General features: G+C 36.8%; 1 protein-coding gene across 1 annotated transcript in view; it reads left to right on the top strand.

Annotated features, from left to right (window-relative positions):
* Positions 1-25,450, top strand: part of SENP7 (SUMO specific peptidase 7) — a 164,019-nt gene that overhangs the window by 9,307 nt on the left and 129,262 nt on the right. The window contains exons 2-3 of the mRNA XM_080799916.1: positions 8,619-8,671; positions 17,491-17,589. Coding sequence (XP_080656042.1) covers positions 8,619-8,671; positions 17,491-17,589 — 152 coding nt within the window. The remainder of the gene's footprint in view (positions 1-8,618; positions 8,672-17,490; positions 17,590-25,450) is intronic.

Here is a 25,450-nt window from a genome sequence, read left to right as displayed (position 1 = left end):
TTAGAGGACTCCTTTTAATATTTTTTGTAGGGCTGGTTTGTTGATTGCAAACTCTTTTAGTTTTTCTTTGTTCTGGAAGCTTTTTATCTCTCCTTCTATTTTTAATGACAGCCTAGCTGGTTATAGTATTCTTGGGTGCATATTTTTCTCATTTAGTGCCCTGAATATATCATGCCAGTCCTTTCTGGCCTGCAGTTTTCTGTGGATAGGTCTGCTGCCAAGCTAATGTTTCTACTGTTAGAGGGTACAGACCTCTTTTCTTGAGCTGCTTTCAGGATTTTCTCTTTGTCTCTGAGATTTTAAAATTTCACTATTAAATTTGGGGTGTTGACCTGTTATTGATTTTGAGGGGGGTTCTGTGTGTCTCCTGGAATTTGATGCCTTTTTCCTTCCCAAGATTAGGGAAGTTCTCTGCTATAATTTGCTCCAATATATCTTCTGCCCTTCTGTCTCTTTCTTCTTCTTCTGGGATCCCAATTATTCTAATATTGTTTCGCTTTATGGTATCATTTGTCTCTTGACTTCTCCCATAGTGACCCAGTAATTGTTTATCTCTCTTTGTCTGAGCTTCTTTATTCGCCATCATTTGGTCTTCTATATCACTGATTCTCTTTTCTGCCTTACTTATCCTAGCAGTTAGAGCCTACCTTTTTGGTTGCATTTCATTGATAGCTTTTTTGATTTCAACTTGGTTAGGTTTTATTTCTCCAGAGAGGGATTCTCTAGTATCTTCTGTGCTTTTTTCAAGCCCAGCTAGTTTCTTTATAATTGTCATTCTGAACTCTAATTCCGATAGTTTACTAATGTCCATGTCAATTAGGTCACTGGCAGTTGGTACTGCCTCTTGGTTTTTTGTTTTTTTTTTTGAAGTGAGTTTTTCCGTTTTGTCATTTTGTCCAGAGAAAAATAGATGAATGAGAGAACAAAATGCTAAAAGGGAAACAAGACCCTAGAAAAATATACACTAAACAAATCAGAAGAGACCCAAAACTGGGGGAAAGAAAAAAAAAGGAATATAATCAGGCTGTTGGAAAGAACAGAGCCACACACTAGATTTTGGTTGAATTTTGGTGTGCTAGAAGAAACTACCTCTTAAAATTTTAAAGAAAGAAAAACTTATAAATACCCCCAAATCAGGGTAAATACAATGAAGGGATGGGATATGATTGTAAAAATGAAAATTAAAAAAGATTTTAAAAAATGAATCAATAAGATACTAAGTTGGTTGAAAAAAAGAAAGAAGAAAAATTAAAAAAAAATAAAAAGGAGAGAATGTAATCAGATGGGTTAATAGAACAAAGTCATACACTATATTTAGGGTATAATTTGGCTTTTTAAAAGCGACTGCATCCCAAAATTTTAAAGAAAGAAAAACTTATACAAAAAATAAGGTTAAATACAATGAAGGGGTAGAATATGACTTTAAAAATGAAAATTAAAAAAATATTTTAAAACTGGGATTGATAAGACGCTTGTTGAAAAAGAAGAAAATCTCAAAGAAAAATGAAATAGAAAATAAAAAATAAAATTAAACAATTAACTTTGAAAGATTAAAGAATCTTGGGAAAAAAGCCATGAATTCTATGTACTGTATTCCCCTAGTGCTGGAGTTTTGCAGTTCTCATTGATCAGTAAACTTGGTCTTGGCTTGATGTTCTTGCTGATCTTCTCAGGGAGGGGCCTGTTGCAGTGATTCTCAAATGTCTTTGGTCCAGGAGGAATTGCACCACCATGGCCAGGGACGAGGCTAAGTACTTTGCTTGGGTTTTCTCTCGATAGCTTTTGTTCCCTGAAGGCTTTTCATGCAGCTTTAGAGGGCAAGAATGAAAATGGCAGCCTCCCAATCTCTAGTCCCCGAGGAGCTGAGAGTTTGCACCCCAATCCTCAGTGCACCCTAGAGAAAAGCAGTTAATCACTCCTGCTTCCCTGGTCTCTGGCCACACTCTGTGCTCACCTGGATTGTGACTGAGCATTTCTATCTCTGGCACATGACCCCATTTGGAGTCTCTAAACCCAGCAGATTCCTGTGCTGTGCTTCGTGCCACTCCTCCCGGGGAAGATGAAGAGTCTTCCTGGATCTGCCACTTGTTGGGCTGAACTGTGCTGCAGATCATGGTTTATGGCAACCCTGAGCTGAGAACTCACTCCTTGGCTCACTACGGCCAGCTTCCCCACTTCTATACATGGAAGCTCTGCCACACTCAGGCACCCTCAGTCTTTCTTTGACCCTGAGGGTCCTGAAACCGCACTGTCCCAGGGAGGATTCCACCCCTGCTTAGCCACTGGAGCAACCTCCCTCCCCAGAGCAGACTTCTAAAAGTTCTGATTCTGTGTGCTGCTGCTCTATCGCTTGGCTGGTAGCTGGCTGATGGAGGCTTTCTCCTGCCCTGCAGTCTATCTTTCAATGTATTGCCTTGGATTCACTTCTCTGCATGTCCCACCTTACAGAAAGTCATTGCTTTTCTGTTCATAGAGTTGCTGCTATTCTTTTCTTCGATCTCCTGTTGAGTTCATAGGTGTTCAGAATGGTTTGATAACTAACTAGCTGAATACCTGGGACCATATGAAATTTAGGTCTTCTACTCCTCTGCCATCTTGCTAGCACAGGCACTCTCATTTAAGTTAAGGATACATTTTTTTTTTTGAGTAGTTTGGTAGCAGACAGTGTACTGAGAATTTTACAAACTTTAGTTCTTTCAGAAGCCGCATAAGGTGGTTATTATTTCTGATTTACAGAGGAGGAAACTGGATTTTAGGGAGGGTAAATAACCATTAGCAATAGCAAGCAAGAAACAGCTAAGATTCAAAATCTGGTCTTTCTAATTACAAAATATGTAATTTTATCTTCTTTTACTGCCACAGGACATTATGTAGTCTTACTTGGGGAAAATAAGCTTCTCTGGACAAATATGATTGAGAACTATAGTTATAAGAAAATTTTATTTGTTGCATGAGTTTTAGAGCCTTTTGCTGTTGTACATTGTGCCTCTTCAGGAGAGTAACTGAGGATGCACTGTTGTTCAAACTTGCTTGATTTTGAAACTCTTCCCTCTGTCCAGTGTCATCTTGAGGATCTGAGTGTCCCATGCTGATACAACTTTTTTCAGTAGGCTCAGATGATGTCTGCATATTTTGCATTGTAAGTGTAATGAGCCATGATTGAAGTTCAAAATCAGAATTTTTAATTAATCATGATTAAAAACTACATATTTGTGTAGATGTTAGCTGAAGCCATGGGAATGAATAGAATTACACACAGATGATATAGATTGAGAAAAGTCTTCAAAGTAGGGAGAAATAGACATTGGTAGGCAGATAGGCAAATCAGGAAAGAGAGGTTTGGGAAGCAAGGCAGGAGAGTGAAAAGCAATGTAGATTAGAGGTAAAATAGTGTGAGGGTCCCAACTTTGGCAGTTAGGGGGTCACTTTGACCACTGGTTGTAGTAGGGACAAAAGCCAGATTTTAAGAGGCTGAATGAAACAAGGAAAATAGGATGTAAAAAAATTTCTGAAACAAGTTGGAGTAGGAAATAAGGTAGAAAGGAATTTTTTTCATTAGACTCTAGAGACTTAAGTTGGCAGGGAGTGGGAAAGGGGTGAGTAGAGAGAGAAAGATAATAAGTAGGAAATAATTGATGGGGTGAGGTTTCAGAAGAAAAGGGGAGATTGGAATAAGAAGATAGTTTCTTGAGATGTGCAGAAAGGGAAGATGGATAAAAATACATAGAATTTTGAGAAGTTAAGGCTATTAGAGTCATGCTTCTATGCAAAGTAAGGAAAAATAATCTTTGGAAAAAGGACTGTCAAGTGTTATTGGTAGCTCAAAATGGAGTAGGTGGTCAATTAGGTCAACAAAAGGACTTGTTAAGTAATTTTGAAAGTCATTGAAACAAGTGTAAGTTTTGTAGTACTACTACTACTAGTAAGTGTAAGTTTTGTAGTACTACTACTACTGCTAGTGGTAGTAGTAGTTGCAGTTATGTGACTTTCTTCAGCAGTGCTGTGGAATCTAGCAGCAAGAATTTGGAAAAAAATGAATTTAGTTTTTTAGTTAATTAGTTTTAATTAAGGTTAAAGGGTAGGACAAGACATGGGGCAAAAGATGGGTTCACCGTGAGTGAGGAAATGAAAGGTCAAAGAACTGTGGGTTGTAGAATGAAGTTCATTGCTGAGTACTTGAGAAGTAATAATATTCCTTAAATCTATTCAGAAATGTATGTTGCTGAAATGAGGATATGTAGAAGTTTGTTGGAGTAAATTAAAGTGTCTCTTCTTTTGAGGGAGTTAATTTATGGAAGTTTTAGAGCTTCACAATGATGGTAAATTTTAGAGATAGAGAAGAAAACTATGAATCAAGTATCAGAGAATTCTGGGAATGATGGAGAGGGTATTGGTCAGTACATGGCAATCACAAATATAGCTAAGGTAATATAATCAACTTAGGGGAATTTTAAAGGAGAATTATTGGAATAAAAATAAAATATTAATTGGAAGTGATGGTGGGAGGAGGAAATTGTTAATCCATACTCCTGATTTTATAAGTGTGAGAAGAATCTTGAGAGAACTTTAAAAAATTAGCATAGTCCGTAAAAAGCTAGGATTCAGGTAAACTAAGGTGGAGGAAATGCTCCAGGAAAAGATTCAGAATTTAAGAACGATATACTGATTCTGGAAAGGAATTTAGTGGGCAAGGGAAGAGATAGAGAAGAATGTGGATGATGGGTAGAATTGAATGCATAAAACATGAGAGACCAGCAAGACAATAGGCTGTGGGGACTGACATCTAGGGTGGTGAATGTGATTCCCAGGTCTGATGATGGAAGACAGAGAACTGGAAAGTAGATAAGAGAGACATGGTAACTCAGGGGATGGGTTATGGGTAGGTTTTGTAGCTTCAAAGATCCAGATTGAAACTTTGTTATTATGGTGTTGTCTCAAAACTGCCTTTGAGGTGGGTAACTCTAATAGGAGTCTTTAATAATTTAGAAGGCTAATATGGGCTGCTTTATCCTACTTTGTATTTCCTAATAATGATAACTCACCTCTTGCGTGCACCTGGAATGTACTGTTCTTTCATCCATTTCTGCCTATCTAAAATTTGCTCATTATCTAAAACTTCAAAGCTCAGTTCAGTTGTGTCTTTCCAAGAACTATATCCTAATTAACTCAAACTTAGAACAAATAATATCTATTTCTGAACTTCCATGGGTCTTAGCACTTTTTACATGATATTTATACTAGTTTCCATCATATATTTTAGCTTCCTAAATTGTTTTAACTTCTGGTGTTACTCTGTTAACTCTGACACAGGGACTGTCTTATTAATCTTATATCCCCAAAGCATCTAACATGCCTGGAGTGTACTGGTTAAGAAAGCTACCTCTGGGGGTTCCTGGGTGGTTCAGTCAGCTAAGCGTCTGCCTTGGGCTCAGGTCATGATCCCACACTCTTGGGATGGAGCCCCGCATCAGTCTACCTGCTCAGTGGGGAGCCTGCTTCTCCCTTTCCCACTCCCCCTGCTTGTGTTCCCTCTCTTGCTGTGTGTCTGTCAAATAAATAAATAAAATCTTAAAAAAAAAGATAGCTACCTCTGGTATTAGACCAGTAATGAATCAACATGGTGACTTTGGGAAAGTTACTTGGATTCTTCAGACATAAATTTTTCATCTGTAAAATGGTGATAATACTGTTACTGATCTAAGAAGGCTTTCATAAAGACTAAATAAAAATAATTTGCACACTTAGCCTAGTGGCTGGCAATGGTAACCATCATTGTCTTAACTAAATGCTGTGGAGGAAATGAGTGAGTGAGTGCTTCCACAATCTACTTGGGAAAAAGTCATGTTTTTCAATTGTTTGACTCATGTATTTAGAATGAGAATAATTAGATTTTCCTGTGTGCTAATACTAATATACTGAGGTCTCTTAAAGAGTAATATTTCAAAATAAACTGTTAAAATAATAATTATTTAAATTATAAGTAAAATAAATAAATAAAATTATTTATTTAATAAATAAATATTTAAATAAAATTATTTAAATTATAAATAAATTATTACCATTTATTTTGTACTAACTATATGCCAGACATATGCTAAATGATATAGGCTATCTCACTTTAATCTTAATTGAAAAGTTCGTTATTCTCCTTTGTTTTAGAGTCTCAAAAGTCACAAGTAAGCCAGGATAGAAATATAGGTTGTCAAACTTTAAAATTGTTAACTTTTGAGTACCGCACTATACCAGATAACCCCAAGAGGCACATCATATGTTTCTTTAAATGCCCCCAAACCAATGTAGTATAAGATGGAATAGCTCAATTATAAAAACCCCTAAAATTGTGGGAAGTCACAAGAATATTAATTTTAAAGAGAATAAGGAAACACGCTGTAAAACAGGATAGATGCATTTTTTTTTTAATAGATGCATTTTTAACTCATGAGTCAGTTTGGGAGTATTAATCTATAAATTACAATTATATTAATATAATTATATGTAATATTAATTATATATACCATATATAATATTAATACCAATTAATAATATATAATTATATATTATTATATTAATTAACATATAATATATTTTTTGTTTCGGGGTACAGGTCTGTGAATCATCAGGCTTACACAACTCATAGCACTCACCATAGCACATACCCTCCCCAATGTCCATCACCCAGCCACCCTATCTGTCCCTCCTCCCCTCTAACAACCCTCAGTTTGTTTCCTGAGATTAAGAGTCTCTTATGGTTTGTCTCCCTCCCTGGTCCCATCTTGTTTCATTTTTCCCTCCCTTCCCCCAGCCCCCCCCCCAACCCTGCCTCTTAATTCCTTATATCAGAGAGATCATATGATAATTATTTTTTCTCTGACTGACTTATTTCACTTAGCATAATACCCTCAGGTCAGAAGATGGTTAGCATTTTTAAGCAATTAGGTGTTTTTAATTAAGGTATGTGTATGATTATTTTAGACATAGTCCTGTTGCACACGTAATAAACTTCAGTAGAGTGTAGACATAACTTTGATATGTACCAGGAAACCAAAAGATTCTTTTGACTCACTTTATTGTGATACTTTATTGTGGTATCTCTGAAGTATACCTGTAGTGAAATTACTGCTATGTATTATGAACTTAGAGAAGTTATTGCAGCTCTATAGATTTTTGAATAAGGTATAGTCCATTTGTTATAACTTGTTTTTAAAGCTTTTTTTGTTTTGTTTTTAAGTTGAAGTAGTACAGCATGGTACACATATCTTTAGTATAGTTTGATGACTTTTTGTACTTGTATAGAAATACTGTGTAACAGTCACCTAAATCAAGACATAGAACATTTCCAGCATCTCAGAAGGCTTATTTGTATCCTGTTCTAGTCAGTATTCTTTCTCTCCTCAGGTACTCTCATTTCAAGACTTTTGCCCATCTTGAAGATTTGTTGTCGTGCCTTTGCTTTGTAGTTCCTTATAATTTGGGTCTGGGTCCTTTGACAGATGTATGTATTGTATAATATTATTAACTGTCACCATGCTGTATGTGGATAAATGTATTATAAATAATAATCTTCCAGTCTGTGGCTTGCCTTCTTACCCTCTTAATGATGAGGTTTGATGACTTTTAATGAAGTTAAGTTTATTAATCTTTTCCTTTATGGCTAATGCTAATTGTGTCTTATTTGAGAAATTTTTGCCTACTCTAAGGTCATGAAGTTATTCCCCTCCTTTTTGTTGTAGAAGCTTTATTTGTTTTATCTTTGGCATTTAAATCTATGATCCATTTAAAATTAACTTTTGTTTATAGTGTGCGGTAGAGGTCAAGGTTTATTTATTTTCCCTTTTGGTTATCAGATTGCTTCAGCATTACTTACTGTAAAGATCATCTCTTTTTTACCTAATTGTAGTGATATCTTTTTTTAAGTAAGTGACCATATATGGATGGATTTGTACTGTTAATTTTTATTATGAAATCTGTGATATATTCCAGTAAATTATAAGTTCCTGAAAAGCTTAGACTGTGTTTAATTTGCTTATTACACTATCCCTACTGCCTAACATGCCAGGCACATAATAGACATTCAGTAAATATTTGCTGATTGAATGAAAGAATCATAAAGGAAAAATCCACAGGAAGTTTGAAAAATGTTGGTGAGGAGACAGTTAAACTGTTCTTAGTTGCCGAGATGCCTAGATATGTAGTAGAACTGGAAGTCTTTTTGTAGAATATTATAAACATACCTCTTACCTTTTGTTTAACCCTTTCTCCCTGCAACCTCCCCTATTACAGATGTTTATCTGGTCATATGGTTCAACCAGCATTTATTAAACACCTATTGGACTTTTGCCAGGGAATATCTTATTTAGTTCTTAGAGCCGCATTTTCTTCTTTTTTCTATTGTCATCATACATATATTATTTAATGAAGGCATTTTGTGAGAATTTGCTATTCTTCTGATTATTTTTTGACCTTTATGTTTAGTCTGTTAGGTTCTGTAAAATGTATCAATGTAAATTCTAACTCTAGCAAGTTACTTTAAAACAAAGGATGGCTATGAAATGATTTGTTTTATCACATTGTTTATTTCATTTAGATGTTAAATGATAATTTTTACCATGTCTTTGTAGAAATTGTCACAGAAGGAAAAAGGAAAAAGTCTTCATCTTCTGAGTTACATAAGGTATGCATTAGTTTTGCTTTTAATCTATACATTATCTTTAGAGTTACCAATATTGAAAGTATTTTATTTGTCTTTTTAATAAAACTTAAAGAAAATGTTATGAAACCTTAACTAATTAGTGTTTTGCAGGGAATGGTATATCCTCATTAATTCAAAGATTAACAAAGAAAGAAACACTTTCTGGGATCTGCCTTGTTTAAATCATTGTAAGATGTGTCAGTATACTTTGTAGGCCTTGTTTTAGATTTTGTATAAAACATAACTCAGCATTTCTTTATTTCTTCGATAACTGGGTATATTAGCATACCTCACATTCATTCATTGTACTACTGTAGATAGAGAAAAGTGCTCAAGTCATGTGCTGAAAATTACTAATTGAAATACCTATTAAAATTCCTTCCTTCCTTCCTTCCTTCCTTCCTTCCTTCCGTGTGAGCGGATAGTAGCAAAAGAAGCAAAGTGAATTTTCTACTTATGTTGGAAGTGTTTCAAAAATTTAGTTTCTTTTTAGAAAGATTATCTTTTTTCCTCTAGAATATTGTGATTTAAACACAGTAGTTCCCTGATATACCTCATAATTTATTAGACACTTTTTTCTGAAGCATTCCAAATTATGCATAGAGGACTTTTAATTTGGCACAGAGAACTTTAATTTGGCATATTTCATGGAATAAAGTGAAGAAATCATAATGAGGGCTGTGGGAGGGAATCAAGAGCATACAGACAAGACCAAACAGAGCATGTCTTTAGGTACTCTTCTACCTTGGCTTACTTCACATTTCTGGGTATGATTTCTTTCAAAATTCTGGATTTGACTTAAGTGGTATAAGTGAGGGGGCGTAAAAATAAATTCTTACATTGCTGTCATACCCAGCTTTAAATACCTCTGTTGACTACCTCTTCTTTTGTGTTTTTTTTTTTTTTTAAAGATTTTATTTATTTATTTGACAGACAGAGATCACAAGTAGGCAGAGAGGCAGGCAGAGAGAGAGGAGGAAGCAGGCTCCCTGCTGAGCAGAGAGCCCGACGTGGGGCTCGATCCCAGGACCCTGGGATCATGACCCGAGCTGAAGGCAGAGGCTTTAACCCACTGAGCCACCCAGGCGCCCCTTCTTTTGTGTTTAATACCTCTAGTGAAGTGAAATGCCCTGCTTTCAGTTGCTGCTTCATGCAGTTGAAAGTCCACCATTAGATATTCATAATATTGAGTAAATATATTTTTCTTTCTTGTTTTTAGATGTACAACAGTATTTTTTTAACTTTTTATTTTCAAATAACTTTAGATTTATAGAAAATTTACAGAAATAGTATAGCATTCACATCTACCCTTCACTCAGCTTCCCCTAGTGTTAATATCTATATAACTACAGTATAATGACCAAAATTTAAGAAATTAACTTTGGTACAGTACTTTAAGCTACAGACATTATTTGGATTTCTTCAGTTTTTTTTTTTAAACTAATATTGTTTTTCGATTCCAGGATTGCACATTACATTAGGCATCATATCTCCTTGATTTCCTTCATTCTATGACAGCTCTTCAGTCTTTGTTCTTTAATGATCATGACATTTTTAGAGTACTATGATTTTGTCAGTATTTTGTTGAATATTCTTTGGTTTGGGTTTGTCTCTGGTCTCCCTTTTTTCTTTTTCTTTTCTTTTCTTTTCTTTTTTTTTTTTTTTTTAAAGATTTTTACTTATTTATTTGACAGAGGGAGAGAGATCACAAGTAGGCAGAGCAGCAGACAGAGAGAGGGGGGAAGCAGGCTCCCCGCTGAGCAGAGAGCCCAATGTGGGCTTGATCCCAGGACCCTGAGATCATGACCTGGGCTGAAGGCAGAGGCTTAACCCACTGAGCCACCCAGGTGCTCCTTTTTCCTTTTTTTAAAAGTAATTTCTATACCCAATGTGGGGCTTGAACTCACAACCCCAAGATCAAGAGTCTCCTGCTCTTCCAACTGAGCCAGCCAGGTTTCTTTTGATTAGATTAAAGTTAGGGATTTTTATAAAGAATATCACATGATATGCCCTTCTTACTGTATCCTGTCAGGAGTACACAGTATACAATAATGATAGGTCTTATTACTGGTGATGTCATTCTTGACTACCTACTTAAGATGGCTACTATCTGGTTATTCTATTGTAAAGTTACTCCTTTACTTTGTAATAAATAGATATCTTGTGAGAGATACTTTGAATCTATGCAGATATACTATTTCTTAAACTTCCACCCACTGTTTTACCATGTAGCAGTGGGTTTGCCCTGCAAGAGTTGTGTATATGATATTCTGTTGGTGATTTTCTATTTCCCTCATTCCCTCTGCATTTATTAACCGAAGTTCATCTGTAAGGGAGATCTGCCCCTCTTTTCTTCTTATTTATTTATTAAATTACCTATTTTTATTAATATGGACTCAAGGGTATTTATTCTATGGGTTGTAATTTATTATAGCATTATTGGCTTTTCTGATTGAAACAAAATGTTTAGCGTAGGTATTGGCTTTTAGTTTGTGTTCTGTGCCCTTTTAACGTACTCCTTTTTTTTTTTTTTTGGTACTTATTTCTGGTACTCCATGATACATTTCAGAGAGCCCTGGTTCTTTCATTGAAGAACAGTATTTAGAAATCCAGGTCTGGGTGCTAGGTATGCTCATTGCTTGTGAGGTGTCATTGTTTCTATGCTCTCACTAGAAAAGACTAGAAAAATTTTTGTATACTAATCTATACAGATACACATATCTCTATATTTCTGTATTTATCTGTACATCTATGAAAAACCATGAGTTTAGTACTGATAATTTTTTTTTTAAAGATTTTATTTATTTATTTGTCAGAGAGAGAGAGAGAGCAAGAGTGCATGCGCACAAGCAGGCAGAGTGGCAGGCAGAGTGGCACACAGAGGCAGAGAGAGAAGCAGGAGCCCCATGCGGGACTCATCCCAGGACCTTGGGATCATGACCTGAGCCGAAGGCAGAGGCTTTAACCCACTGAGCCACCTAGGCGCCCCTGGATGTATATCTTTCTAGTTTTTCCGTCTGTATATCCATCTGTAATAAACACATATATATTTATTTTTTTAAAAGATTTTATTTATTAGAGAGAGAGAGAGACACAGTGAGAGAGGGAACACAAGCAGGGGGAGTGGGAGAGGGAGAAGCAGTCTTCCCACGGAGCACGGAGCTTGATGTGGGACTCAATCCCAGGACCCTGGGATCATGACCTGGGCTGAAGGCAGATGCTTTACCACTGGGCCACTCAGGCGCCCCACCTGTAATAAACACATATTTAAGTATTAAAAAATAGAAAACCACAGAATACTGTTTATATTTGCTTTTTCTACTTAACTATATATTGTGAACATCGTTTTCTGAAATCTGATTTAAAGCATTGCTGGGTAGATACTTATTGAATATTTAACATGTATTTGACACTATACTAGGCATAAGTACCAGGGAAACAATGGCAAACATTTTTAATGACTACATTGTATTCAGTTATATGGGTATATCACAGTTAATTTAACCAATATCCTATCATTGTTTTGAAGTTTTTTGTTTGCTTGTTTGTTTGTTTTGAGTAAACTCTATGTCCGGTGTGGGACTAAACTCATGACCCTGAGATCAAGAGTCACATGCCCTAGTGACTGAGCCAGCCAGGTGCCACTTGAGTTGCTTTTAATTAAAACAAACAAACAAACAAACAAAAAAAAACCAGTGCTGTAGTCATTATCCTTGTAGTTAAATCTCTGGAACATAATTATCTACTAAATTATTTTTGGCCTTTTGATAGCTGAATTCAAGTTAATTCAAGACTGATCTCTTGATAGATGTGAAGTAAGAGTGTAAATACTTTGGGGAGATCCACAGTTTTTGGATTTATACATGGGGAAGTTGCTACTCTATTCTGAATATTGAAAATTAAGACTTTTATTCTTCTTTGGTAATTCCTGGCTATACCTTTTGGCACACCCCCAGTTTTCCTTAAGTAATAGCTTTGTATCAATGTAGTATTTGAACAAGTAATAGATTAAGCTTTTGAAGTTCTCTGTTAAGAACATGGCAGAGGTCATTTCAGTCTAAACCATTTAAAGAGCATATGTTCATAATGTATAACTTGTCGTGGATTCCAGTATATTTTTTCCCCCTGGATTATCTGCTTTTGATAGCATTCTCTTTTGAAGGCTATACTAAAATGAATTATGTATAAAGTGAACCTAAAAGTAGCTGTGTGACTTGATCTGCTGAAGGGCTTGTTTAGTATTACGTTTGAACATTAATAAATAAAACAAATGTTCTTGAGCTTTTTTTGGGAAGTTATTAGAGTTCTGATAATGTATTTACATATAACTTGAAGGGGGATTTAGAACCCATTTTTGCCTTAAAAATTTCAATTTGACTTTTTAAAGTATTAGAAGACTATTGAAAATACTTGAGAGTATTAGGACTCCATTTGGATTTTTGTAAATGGAATTACAGGCTTTGCAGAATCATGAATAGCTTAGAATCTTTGTTGATTGTACACAGCTGAGACCATGATTAAAAGTTGTCTAAGAATAGATGAGATTGTTGCAAAAAGGCTTCCATTATTTTTTTTAGTTAATCATTAAGAAAAAAGTGAGTGTAGAAATAATCGATAGTAGTTAGTTGTACGTGAAATCTGCTTCTCCTATATTCATATACAATATTAGAGTGAGTTATTTAAATCTCTAATTTATTAATCAGGAAGCTACAGGAGAGGTTTTTCTGGAGCTTTAAATATTAATATTTTTCCCTTGCCTTTAATAATTGCATTTTATTCCTATTAAAAAAAATAAAACATTTGGAAACTAAGAGAACACGAAAATAAAAATCACCTCTTAACTCATTAGAGATAATCACTGTTAAATATTTTTGTATATAACCTTTCATATTTTATTTCTACTCATGGGTATTTTATTTTGTCTTAAGAAAGATCATTCTCTATATGTTTCTCTTTTATACTTATATTCAAAATAATTTCTTTTTTTCTAAATTTAAATTTATATATGTGTATTTTTCGTGATCTCTACACCCACTGTGGGGCTCAGACTCATGACCCTGAGATCAAGAGTTGCATGCTTTTCTGACTGAGCCAGCCAGGTGCCCCCAAAATAATTTCTTAATATCATTAATCTTGTGGAACATGTTATTTAGTAACAACTGAATAGTATCTGATTTGGTTTAGTTTTGCCATAAATTTGTTTAATTATTCTTTTATTATTGTTTCTGGTTTTTCTATATTAAAAGTAATATAGAATATATGTCTCTGTTCATAATTTTTATATATACTTGGATTTTCATTTTTAATTAATTATTCATTTATTTTTATACTTTGATTTTCAAAGCTCCTGATATTAGTATATAGAGTATTAGTAAACATCCAGATTTCATATGTCTATACTTTGGAGTAATAGAGAACTACCTTTTTTGAAAATAGGATAGATTATGTTTTGTGTCCATTCTAATGGAAGTATGCATCAGTATTTATTAGGGTAAATAATTCATTCATTGATACTGAATCTAAACCATTCATAGGTAAAGTGATTGAACATAAATTATTGTGAAAAGGTAATATAAAATCTTCCATGGAAGACATAAGGAATATATTTTTTTAAGATTTTATTTATTTGACACAGAGAGAGAAAGCGAGAGAGGGAACACAAGCAAGAGAATGGGAGAGGAGGAAGAGAAGCAGACTTCCCGCTGAGCACAGAGCCTGATGATGCGGGGCTCAATCCCAGGACCCCAGGATCATGACCTAAACCGAAGGCAGCTGCTTAACAACTGAGTCACCCAGGTGTCCCAGATATAAGGAATATTTTATAAGAAACTGATTTTACAGAATACTCAACATGCATAACCAACTCTTCCTTTTTCCAAATCTTAGTTGCTGTCCTTCAAGGTTTTTTTTTTTTTAGCTTTTCTTACAAAAATATTTTTTTGAGAGCGAGAGATAGAGTAAGCTAATGGACCTGGGTAGGGGAGAGGGGCAGAGCAATCCAGGGAAAAAAAGACTTCCTACTGAGTTGGGAACCCTCCATAGGGCTGGATCCCAAGACCCTGAGATCATGAGCTAAGTTGAAGTCAGACACTTAACTGACTGAGCCACCCAGGTGCCCCTATCCTTCAAGTTTGAACTGAGTAAATTTTTAGGTTATTACTAGGGCCATGTAACAAATGACCCCCCAAACTTAATGGCTTGAACTTACTTTGCTCAGGAATCATCAGTCTGGGAAGGGTTCAATTGGAGATAACTTTTCTTTGTTTTACTTGGGAGTTAGCTAGGTTGGCTTGGAGGCCAGGGCTTGTAAAGGTTTGCTCACTCACTTTATCTTGATACCTGTTCTGAGAAGAGTCAGTATCTTGGTGTATATCTATGTCTTTTTAGATCTCTTCACTAAGAGAACCCTGGGATCTCTTTAGAGGCTTAAGGATGTCCAAGATTTTTTTACTCATTGGTTCAGGTATCCTGAGATATGTATACTGAGAGAAAGAGGAAAAAAAAAAAAAGAGGAAGGGAGAACACACAAGCATGTGGGACCAGGCTGAAGCAATACAAGTATTGCCTTTAATGATTTAGCCTTGGACATCACAGTCTTGCCCAGATTCAAGGGGGAGGAATGTAGACTGTACCTGATGTTAGAGGACTGTCAGTAGTACATCGGAAGAAGAGCATGTGGGATGTGGAATATTGGTTGGCCATTTTTGGGAAAAAGAGTATGCTATAAAATCCAATGTAGGCTAACCTGCTCACAAAGGATCCATGGGTGTGAACAGCTTGAAGCCCTTACCGTTATCCTTTGAGGAAGCAATTGTTGTTCCCTAATTAAGAATATAAAGGAAATGATTTAGAGATTATACTGTCTTTTGTAGATGAAGAATTAAAAAGAGGTACCTTTTTATACAGATTAGATATAGATAATTAAGTTATTAGTACCTAAGAGGATCAATTCATAGGTGCTAGTGAAATAAGGGTTGAGATATCCTTTCTTCAAATTTATTTTGTCCTCTTGACTTATGCTCTACTCTCACTGAAATCATTTTATGGATTGTTACTGATTATAGTTGATATGGTATTTATTATATGTTATATTTTGTAGGCTGAATTTGATACTTAACTATTGTTTATGACTTTCTCTTAATGTGAAATTTAAGGTATTTAAGTTCTAAACAAATGATTTCAAATTTGTGGTTACAATCCATACATTCATTTGTTCATTCAGCACATCATGAGCCATACACTTTGGAGATAAAAAGTCTACTAGGTCAGGGTACTCTCTTTATTTTATTTAAAAACAATTTTTTTTAAAAGATTTTATTTATTTGCTGAGGGAGAGACAGTGAGAGAGGGAACACAAGCAGGGGAAGTGGGAGAGGGAGAAGCAGGCTTCCCACTAAGCAGGGAGCCCGATACGGGACTTGATCCCAGAGCCCTGGGATCATGACCTGAGCTGAAGGCAGCCTCTTAATAACTAAGCCACCATAGCACCCCTATTTTTAATTTTTAAAAAATATTTATTTGAGAGAGAACGAGAGTGTAAGAGAGAGTGCATATGAGCAGCAGGGAGGAGCAGAAGCCAGGGGAGAAGCAAGACTTTAAGGTGAGCAGGAAGCTGGATATGGGACTCAATCCCAGGACCCTGAGATCACAAACTGAGCTGAAGGCAGATGCTTAACTGACTGAGTCACCCTGGCACCCAGAGCACTCTCTTTTAAAGACCTCCACAGCCTGGAGAAGAGGGACATGTAGACAAATATTTATAATATAGTTTGATACATATAATATAAATAACATAATAGAAATATACTAAGTACTAATACCTAGAGAAAGGAATGCCTTGGTGTAGGAGTGACAGTTATGTGCATAGAAGAATAATTTTGAGCTGAATCTGAAGTATTTAATAAGGGAAAAATAGAGGGAAGGGGATTCATACATATATACAAAGGAAGTAGTACATACAAAGGTCTAGATATATAAAATAATGTGTGTTTGAAGGAAGTTGAATAAATGGTGTGGTTGGGATGTAGAGTTGGTGATATGTGGGTGATGTTAAAGATTGCAGATTGTTAAGAGTTTTATCTCTAAGTAGCGGGTGCCATTGTTGTTTGTTAAATGTAGTGATCGTTAGATTTGTGTATTAGAGAACTATGGGGATAGCGTTTGAAAGATTAGAAGAGGTAGAGACTGTGGGTAAGAGATGGTTGGGGGCTATTGGGATACTTAATTTATCTACCTTAATACTGAATGAGAGGTTTTAAATTTTTATTTATTTATTCTTAAAGATTTATTTACTTATTTTTGTGCACATGCACACGCACTCAAGAGAGAGACAGAGAGAGAGAACAAGCAGGGGGAGGGGTAGAGGGAGAACCACACTCCCTGCTGAGCAGGGAGCCCAGCACCAGGAGATCATGACCTGAGCCGAAGGCAGATGCTGAACTGACTGAGCCACCCAGACACCTGAGTGAGAGGTTTTTAAAATAAAATTATATTTAACTGCCTGTAAATTAAGCACTGAATTTAAAACTCTTTAAAACTAATTGCAAAAAAAAATAATAAAACTAATTGCAAAATGGGGCATGTGGTTGGCTCAGCCATTAGATCATATGATTCTTGATCTGGGGGTCATGAGTTCAAGCCTCACGTTAGGTGTAGTGCTTATTTAAAAAAACAAAAAACCCAAAACATTAATAGCAAAATATTAAGGCAGGTTAATATAGTGGTTCTGTTAGTTCGATTAACATGATTCAATTCTTATTTATATTTCAGTTAAATCAATTATTTTCTCATTCTGATTTCAGATAACACAGATGTTAAATGCGAAACCAGAAGATGTTCATGTTCAGTCACCACTGTCCAAACTCAGAAGATCAGAACACTGGGATCTCCCTTTGCAGGGGGTAAATAAAAACTAATTTCTTTTAAGTACATAGTGTTGTTTGGTGTGTTTAAAATATTTTAATAAAACTGAATTTTCGTTTTCTTATATATCCTTGCTGGGGTTTTCTTGTAGTATTTGCAGTTTTTAATTTGTTTATTTCTGGTATTTGTTGAAGTGATGCTTTGAGATTAGGGTCTTCTTCAGTTTAAGTATACCTTACTTTGTATGATTGTTTTCTTGAAATTTAAATCTTGTTGTTGGAAAAGATATTTTAAATTTATGAGAATATTAAGCTTATTGGAATCATTTGCTCTTTTGCTCTTGTTTTGTAAATTTGAGAGGATATATCTTAAAGTGTGGTGGAACTATACTTTAAAAAGGTATTCTAATTATAAATCTGGACTTTGATTTTATTGCTATTAAGCATTATTATGGAGCTTTCATGAATAAGGCTTAAGATGGCACTTTTTTTCCCCCTAAAATTTCATTTGTTTGAGAGAGAGAGAAAGAGAGAGAGAGGGACAAGGTGCACAGGCAGGGGGAGGGGCAGGCACAGGGAGAGCTTGAAGCAGGCATCCTGTTGAGCTGGGAGCTGAAAGCAGGTCTCCATCCCAAGACACTGGGATCATGAACTAAGCCAAAGGCAGATGCTTAACTGACTGAGCCACCCAGGTGCCCCGAAGATGGCACATTTTAAATATTTTTTCCTTGTGCCTGGTACAACTCATGGTCATTTAAAAAAATTTTTTTTTATTAACATATAATGTATTATTAGCCCCAGGGGTACAGGTCTGTGAATTGCCAGGTTTACACACTTCATAGCACATACCTTCCCCAATGTCCATAACCCCACCACTCTCTCCCTATCCCCCTCCCCCCGGCAACCCTCAGTTTGTTTTGTGAGATTAAGAATCTTTTATGGTTTGTCTCCCTCCCCATCCCATTTTGTTTCATTTATTCCTTTCCTACCCCCTAAACCCCCCACATTGCCTCTCAACTTCCTCATATCAGGGAGCTTATATGAAAATTGTCTTTCTCCGATTGACTTATTTTGCTGAGTATAATACCCTCTAGTTCCATCCATGTCATCACAAATGGCAAGATTTCATTTCTTTTGATGGCTGCATAGTATTCCATTGTATATGTATACCACATCTTCTTTATCCATTCATCTGTTGATGGACATCTAGGTTCTTTCCATAGTTCGGCTATTGTGGACATCGCTGCTATAAACATTCGGGTGCACGTGCCCCTTCGGATCACTACATTTGTATCTTTAGGGTAAATACCCAGTAGTGCAATTGCTGAGTCGTAGGGTAGCTCTATTTTCAACTTTTTGAGGAACCTCCATGCTGTTTTCCAGAGTGGCTGCACCAGCTTGCATTCCCACCAAGAGTGTAGGAGGGTTCCCCTTTCTCCGCATCCTCGCCAGCATCTGTCATTTCCTGACTTGTTAATTTTAGCTACTCTGACAGGTGTGAGGTGGTATCTCATTGTGGTTTTGATTTGTATTTCTCTGATGCCGAGTGATGTGGAGCACTTTTTCATGTGTCTGTTGGTCATCTGGATGTCTTCTTTGCAGAAATGTCTGTTCATGTCCTCTGCCCATTTCTTGATTGGATTATTTGTTCTTTGGGTGTTGAATTTGCTAAGTTCTTTATCAATTTTGGATATTAGCCCTTTATCTGGTATGTCATTTGCAAATATCTTCTCCCATTCTGTCAGTTGTCTTTTGGTTTTGTTGACCTTTGCTGGGCAAAAGCTTTTGATCTTGAAGTCCCAGTAGTTCATTTTTGCCCTTGCGTCCCTTGAGTTTGGCGATGTTCCTAGAAAGAAGTTGCTGCGGCTGAGGTCCAAGAGGTTGCTGCCTGTGTTCTCCTCAAGGATTTTGATGCATTCCTTTCTCACATTGAGGTCCTTCATCCATTTTGAGTCTATTTTTGTGTGTGGTGTAAGGAAATGGTCCAGGTTCATTTTTTTGCATGTGGCTGTCCAATTTTCCCAACGCCATTTGTTGAAGAGACTTTTTTCCATTGGACATTTTTCCTGCTTTGTCGAAGATTAGTTGACCATAGAGCTGAGAGTCAATTTCTGGGCTCTTTATTCTTTTTTTTTTTCTTTTAAGATTTTATTTTTTTATTTGACAGACAGAGATCACAAGTAGGCAGAGAGACAGGCAGAGAGAGAGAGGAAAGCAGGCTCCCTGCTGAGCAGAGAGCCCGATGTGGGGCTCGATCCCAGGACCCTGAGAACATGACCTGAGCTGAAGGCAGAGGCTTAAGCCACTGAGCCACCCAGGTGCCCCTCTGGGCTCTTTATTCTGTTCCATTGATCTATATGTCTCTTTTTGTGCCAGTACCATACTGTCTTGATGATGACAGCTTTGTAATAGAGCTTGAAGTCTGGAATTGTGATGCTACCAACTTTGGCTTTCTTTTTCAATATTCCTCTGGCTATTCGAGGTCTTTTCTGGTTCCAAACAAATTTTAGGATTATTTGTTCCATTTCTTTGAAAAAAATGGATGGGATTTTGACAGGGATTGCATTAAACGTGTAGATTGCTTTAGGTAGCATAGACATTTTCACAATATTTGTTCTTCCAATCCAGGAGCATGGCACATTTTTCCATTTCTTTGTGTCTTTCTCAATTTCTTTTCTTTTCTTTCTTTCTTTTTTTTTTTTTTAAAGATTTTATTTATTTATTTGACAGACAGAGATCACAAGCAGGCAGAGAGGCAGGCAGAGAGAGAGAGAGAGAGGAGGAAGCAGGCTCCCTGCTGAGAAGAGAGCCCGATGCGGGGCTCGATCCCAAGACCCCGGATCATGACCTGAGCCGAAGGCAGAGGCTTTAACCCACTGAGCCACCCAGGTGCCCCTTTCTCAATTTCTTTCATGAGTACTTTATAGTTTTCTGAGTATAGATTCTTTGCCTCTTCGGTTAGGTTTATTCCTAGGTATCTTATGGTTTTGGGTGCAATTGTAAATGGGATTGACTCCTTTCTCTTTCTCCTGTCTTGTTGTTGGTGTAAAGAAATGCAACTGATTTCTGTGCATTTATTTTATATCCTGACACTTTACTGAATTCCTGTACAAGTTCTAGCAGATTTGGAGTGGAGTGGAGTCTTTTGGGTTTTCCACATATAGTATCATTTCATCTGCAAAGAGTGATAGTTTGACTTCTTCTTTGCCAATTTGGATGCCTTCAATTTCTTTTTGTTGTCCGATTGCTGAGGCTAGGACTTCTAGTACTATGTTGAATAGCAGTGGTGATAATGGACATCCCTGCCGTGTTTCTGACCTTAGCGGGAAAGCTCTCAGTTTTTCCCCATTGAGAATGATATTCGCTGTGGGTTTTTCATAGATGGCTTTGATGATATTGAGGTATGTACCCTCTATCCCTACACTGTGAAGAGTTTTGATCAGGAAAGGATGCTGTATTTTGTCAAATGCTTTTTCAGCATCTATTGAGAGTATCATATGGTTCTTGTTCTTTCTTTTATTAATGTATTGTATCACATTGATTGATTTGCAGATGTTGAACCAACCTTACAGCCCTGGAATAAATCCCACTTGGTCTTGGTGAATAATCCTTTTAATGTAGTGTTGGATCCTATTGGCTAGTATTTTGGTGAGAATTTTCACATATGTGTTCATCAAGGATATTGATCTGTAATTCTCTTTTTTGATGGGATCCTTGTCTGGTTTTGGGATCAAGGTAACTCTGGCCTCAAAAATGAGTTTGGAACTTTTCCTTCCATTTCTATTTTTTGGAACAGTTTCAGGAGAATAGGAATTAATTCTTCTTTAAATGTTTGGTTAAATTCCCCTGGGAAGCCGTCTGGCCCTGGGCTCTTGTTTGTTTGGAGATTTTTGGTGACTGCTTCAATCTCCTTACTGGCTATGGGTCTGTTCAGGTTTTCTATTTCTTCCTGGTTGAGTTTTGGTAATTTCTATGTCTCTAGGAATGCATCCATTTCTTCCAGATTGTCAGATTTGCTGGCATAGAGTTGCTCATAATATGTTCTTATAATTGTTTGTATTTCTTTGGTGTTGGTTGTGATCTCTCCTCTTTCATTCATGATTTTATTTATTTGGGTCCTTTCTCTTTTCTTTTTGATAAGTCTGGCCAGGGGTTTATCAATCTTGTTAATTCTTTGAAAGAACCAGCTCCTAGTTTCGTTGATTTGTTATGTTGTTTTTTTGGTTTCTATTTCATTGATTTCTGCTCTGATCTTTATGATTTTTCTTCTCCTGCTGGGTTTAGGTTTCTTTGTTGTTCTTTCTCCAGCTCCTTTAGGTGTAGGGTTAGGTTGTGTATTTGAGACCTTTCTTGTTTCTTGAGAAAGGCTTGTATTGCTATATATTTTCCTCTCAGGACTGCCTTTGCTGTGTCCCACAGATTTTGAACCGTTATGTTTTCATTTTCATTTGTTTCCATGAATGTTTTCAATTCTTCTTAAATTTCCTGGTTGATCCATTTATTCTTTAGAAGAATGCTCTTTAGTCTCCATGTATTTGGGTTCTTTCCAAATTTCCTCTTGTGATTGAGTTCTAGCTTCAGAGCATTGTGGTCTGAAATATGCAGGGAATGATCCCAATCTTTCGGTACCGGTTGAAACCTGACTTATGACCCAGGATATGATCTATTCTGGAGAATGTTCCATGTGCACTAGAGAAGAATGTGTATTCTGTTGCTTTGGGATGGAATGTTCTGTATATATCTGTGATGTCCATCTGGTCCAGTGTGTCATTTAAGGGCTTTATTGTGTGCCATGGATCACAGTTTAAGGTAACCCTGAGTTGAGCGCTCTTTCCTTGGCTCTGTCTCTGTAGCCAGCTTCCCTGCTCTAATACCTGCGAGCTCTGCAACACTTAGACACCCCCAATCCTTCTGTGACCCCGTGGGACCCGAGACCACGCTGTCCCTGCATGGGCTTCACCCCAGCTTAGCCTCTGGACTGATGTCCCTCAGTGGAGTTGACTTTTAAATGTTCTGATTTTGGGGGTGCCTGGGTGGCTCAGTGGGTTAACCCTTTGCCTTCGGCTCAGGTCATGATCTCAGGGTCCTGGGATCAAGCCCCACATCGGGCTCTCTGCTCAGAGGGAGCCTGCTCTCTCCCCCTCTCTCCCTGCCTGCCTCTCTGCCTACTTGTGATCTCTCTCTCTCTGTGAAATAAATAAATAAATTAAAAAAAAAAAGTTCTGATTTTGTGCTCCATTGCTGTGCAGCTTGCCGGGAACCTGCCCCTCACCCCATGGTCTACCTTCCCATTGCTTTGGATTCACTTCTCCGCAGGTCCTACCTTTCAGAAAGTGGTCTATTTTCTATTTCTAGAATTGCTGGTCTTCTTCTCTTTGATCTCCTGTTGGAATTGTATGTGTTTGGAATGGTTTGATAAACTATGTAGGTGATCTCCTGCTACCTGATACCATCTCAGCCTGCTACTTCTCTGCCATCTTGACTCCTCCCCTCATGGTCATTTTTTAAAAATAGAATTTTTCTCAGATTTTCCAGTTTATCCATTTGAGCCTGTATTAATCTGCTAGGCTAACATAAGAAAATATCATAGACTGGGTGTCTAAACATCAGAAATTTATTTTTCAATGGCTCTGGAGGCTGAAGTCCAAGATTAAGGTGCCAGTAGGGCTGGTTTCTCTAAGCCTTTTCTCCTTGGTTTATAGATGGTCATCTGCTTGCTGTTTCTTCCTATGACCTTTTTTTCTATATACCCACATTTCTGGTGCTTCTCTTCTTATAAGGACGCCAGTCCTGTTGGATTAAGTTCCTACCCTTATGACCTCATTTAAACTTAATTACCTTTGTAAAGGCCCCATCTCCATGTATAGTTATATTGACAGTGAGGACTTTAATATATGAAATTGGCAGGGGAAGCACAATTCAGTTCATAACATTAGCATTTTAGGATAGCAAATTTTAAGTCATGTTGAATATGTTGTTATGTTACAGACAAGAAAAATTAACCATTTATTCTAACTTGTTGTCAGAGGAAAGATTTGTCATTAATAGTAGTTGCTTTAACATTATTTAAAAATTTGACTGTCATAGGGCACCTGGGTGGCTCAGTGGGTTAAGCCACTGCCTTCAGCTCAGGTCATGATCTCAGGGTCCTGAGATCGAGTCCCGCATCGGGCTCTCTGCTTGGCAGGGAGTCTGCTTTCTCCTCTCCCTCTCTGCCTGCCTATCTGCCTACTTGTGATCTCTCTCTGTCAAATAAATAAATAAAATCTAAAAAAAAATTTGACTATCATAATACATTTGTTTTTTATACAAGGCACAAAAAACAGAAATAATAAATGAGATAAGATGACTTATGCTGACATAAAAAGAAAAAAATTGCTTAAGGTTAGAAAATTTGAGGTGTATAGAAAGGTATAGATGAAATAAATAAACACTCTTTCTCTGTTCCTTTTTCCTGATGGCAACCACCATTAATAGTTTTTTTCATTTCTTTGAAAAAAAAAATACATGTGCTGGGGCGCCTGGGTGGCTCAGTGGGTTAAAGCCTCTGCCTTCGGCTCAGGTCATGATCCCAGGGTCCTGGGATCGAGCCCCGCATCGGGTTCTCTGCTCCGCAGGGAGCCTGCTTCCTCCTGCCTCTCTGCCTGCTTGTGATCTCTATCTGTCAAATAAATAAATAAAATCTTAAAAAAAAAACAAAAAAAACCCATGTGCCTACATAAATAATAATTTATATATATGTATACATGTATGTGTGTGTGTGTGTGTGTGTGTGTGTGTATACACACATACATACACTTTAAAGATTTTATTTACCCATTTGACAGAGAGAGACACAGCGAGAGAGGGAACACAAGCAGGGGGAGTGGAAGAGGAAGAAGCAGGCTTTCCTCCAAGCAGGGAGCCCAATGCGGGGGTCGAGCCCAGGACCCTGGGATCATGACTTGAGTTGAAGGCAGATGCTAAACGACTGAACCACCCAGGCACCCCTATATTATTTTTTAATTGTTATAGAACGGAGATCATGAAATATACACTGTTCTGTGCTTTGTTGTTTTCATTTAATAGATACTAATTTTTTTTTCTATTTTAGCACATTTATTTTTATTTTTGAAGATTTATTTATTGGGTGCCTGGGTAGCTCATTTGGTTAAGCGTCTGCCTTTGGCTCAGACCATGATCCCAGAGTCTTGTGATTGACTCCTGGTTTGGGCTCTCTACTCAGAAGGGAGTCTTCTCCCCTATTCCTCTGCCCCTCCCCCCACTCATGCTCTCCCTTTCCCCTACTCTCTCTCTCAAATAAATAAATAAAACTTAAAAAAAAAGATTTATTTATTTATTTAAATTATCTCTTCACTCACAATGGGGCTTAAATTCACAACCCTGAGATCAAGAATCGCATGCTCAGGACACTTGGGTGGCTCAGTTGGTTAAGCGTCTGCCTTCGGCTCAGGACATGATCCCAGGGTCCTGGGACTGAGTCCCAAATTGGGTGTTTTGCTCAATGGGGAGCCTGTTTCTCCCTCTGCCTTCCACTCCCCCTGCTGTGCTCTCTCTTTCTCTCTCAAATAAGTAAAATCTTAAAAAAAAAATCATAAAAAAAAAATCACATGCTGTTCTGACTGAGCCATCCAGGTTTCTAACACATTTAGATCTTCTTTTATTTATTTATTTTTGACTTTGTAGTACTCTAAAAATTACAATATATCATGATTAAAAACTTTTTTTAGTAAAATTGACATACAGAATTACATTAGTTACAGGTATACAACGTAGTGATTCTGCTTCTCTTTATGTTATGCTATGCTCACAAGTGTAGTTACTATCTGTCACCATACATAATTTACTTAGTGAACTGTTATCAGTTGATATCGCTGGTATCGGAGAGAAAGAGTGTGAA

This window comes from Martes martes (assembly GCF_963455335.1).
Source record: "Martes martes genome assembly, chromosome: 1".
NCBI classification, from domain to species: domain Eukaryota; kingdom Metazoa; phylum Chordata; class Mammalia; order Carnivora; family Mustelidae; genus Martes; species Martes martes.
This window is presented reverse-complemented; position numbering and strand designations above follow the sequence as displayed.